This window comes from Rhincodon typus, chromosome 45 (assembly GCF_021869965.1).
Source record: "Rhincodon typus isolate 14 chromosome 45, sRhiTyp1.1, whole genome shotgun sequence".
Classification (NCBI taxonomy): domain Eukaryota; kingdom Metazoa; phylum Chordata; class Chondrichthyes; order Orectolobiformes; family Rhincodontidae; genus Rhincodon; species Rhincodon typus.
In genome coordinates, this window is record NC_063376.1 from 6936774 (window position 1) to 6937433 (window position 660).

A 660-nucleotide genomic window follows, 5' to 3' on the forward strand; every position below is an offset into this window, starting at 1 on the left:
GAGCGGAGGGAAGTGAGGACGTGAGTGGGGGAAGCGAGACGCAGACAATGACGCCCTCTTGCTGACCCCTTTTTGCAGGTGAATTCGGTGAGGTGTGCCGGGGACGGCTGAAGGTCCCGGGGAAGCGGGAGATGTACGTCGCCATTAAGACCCTGAAGGGGGGCTACACGGACAGGCAGAGACGCGACTTCCTGAGTGAGGCCAGCATCATGGGCCAGTTCGACCACCCCAACATCATCCACCTGGAGGGAGTGGTCACCAACAGCTGCCCAGTCATGATCATCACCGAGTTCATGGAGAACGGGGCACTGGACTCCTTCCTGCGGGTGAGTGCCAGCCCCGCGGGGTCTCTGCCCTCTCTGTATTTAACCCCCACCTCCCCCTCGCTGGGATTCGCGTTTGTATAGTGCTGCCTCATTTGGTTTCTTTTCTCGTTGCTGTGTTTTAAAAAAAAAACATCCTTTCCTTTTTAGTCGGAGCTCTATCCCCTCCCCCGGAGAACGCAACGGTAGATGCTTACAGGAGCAACAGCAAGTTTTGGGGAGGGTGCACAGCAAGATCCCTCAAACGACGTGGGGGTGGGAGTGGGTAGCGGGGGCCTGGAAGAGGTTTTGTCAGTTCGTCACGAAACCTGGAGATCGCGGTGTTTCAGTACCGGGT

The 660-nt window shown here is 57.4% G+C and overlaps 1 protein-coding gene across 1 annotated transcript in view; it reads left to right on the forward strand.

Moving 5' to 3' along the window:
- LOC109925754 (ephrin type-B receptor 4-like) overlaps window positions 1–660 on the forward strand; it is a 190249-nt gene that overhangs the window by 181474 nt on the left and 8115 nt on the right. The window contains exon 9 of the mRNA XM_048620045.1: window positions 79–326. Within this exon, the coding sequence (XP_048476002.1) occupies window positions 79–326 (248 nt within the window). The remainder of the gene's footprint in view (window positions 1–78; window positions 327–660) is intronic.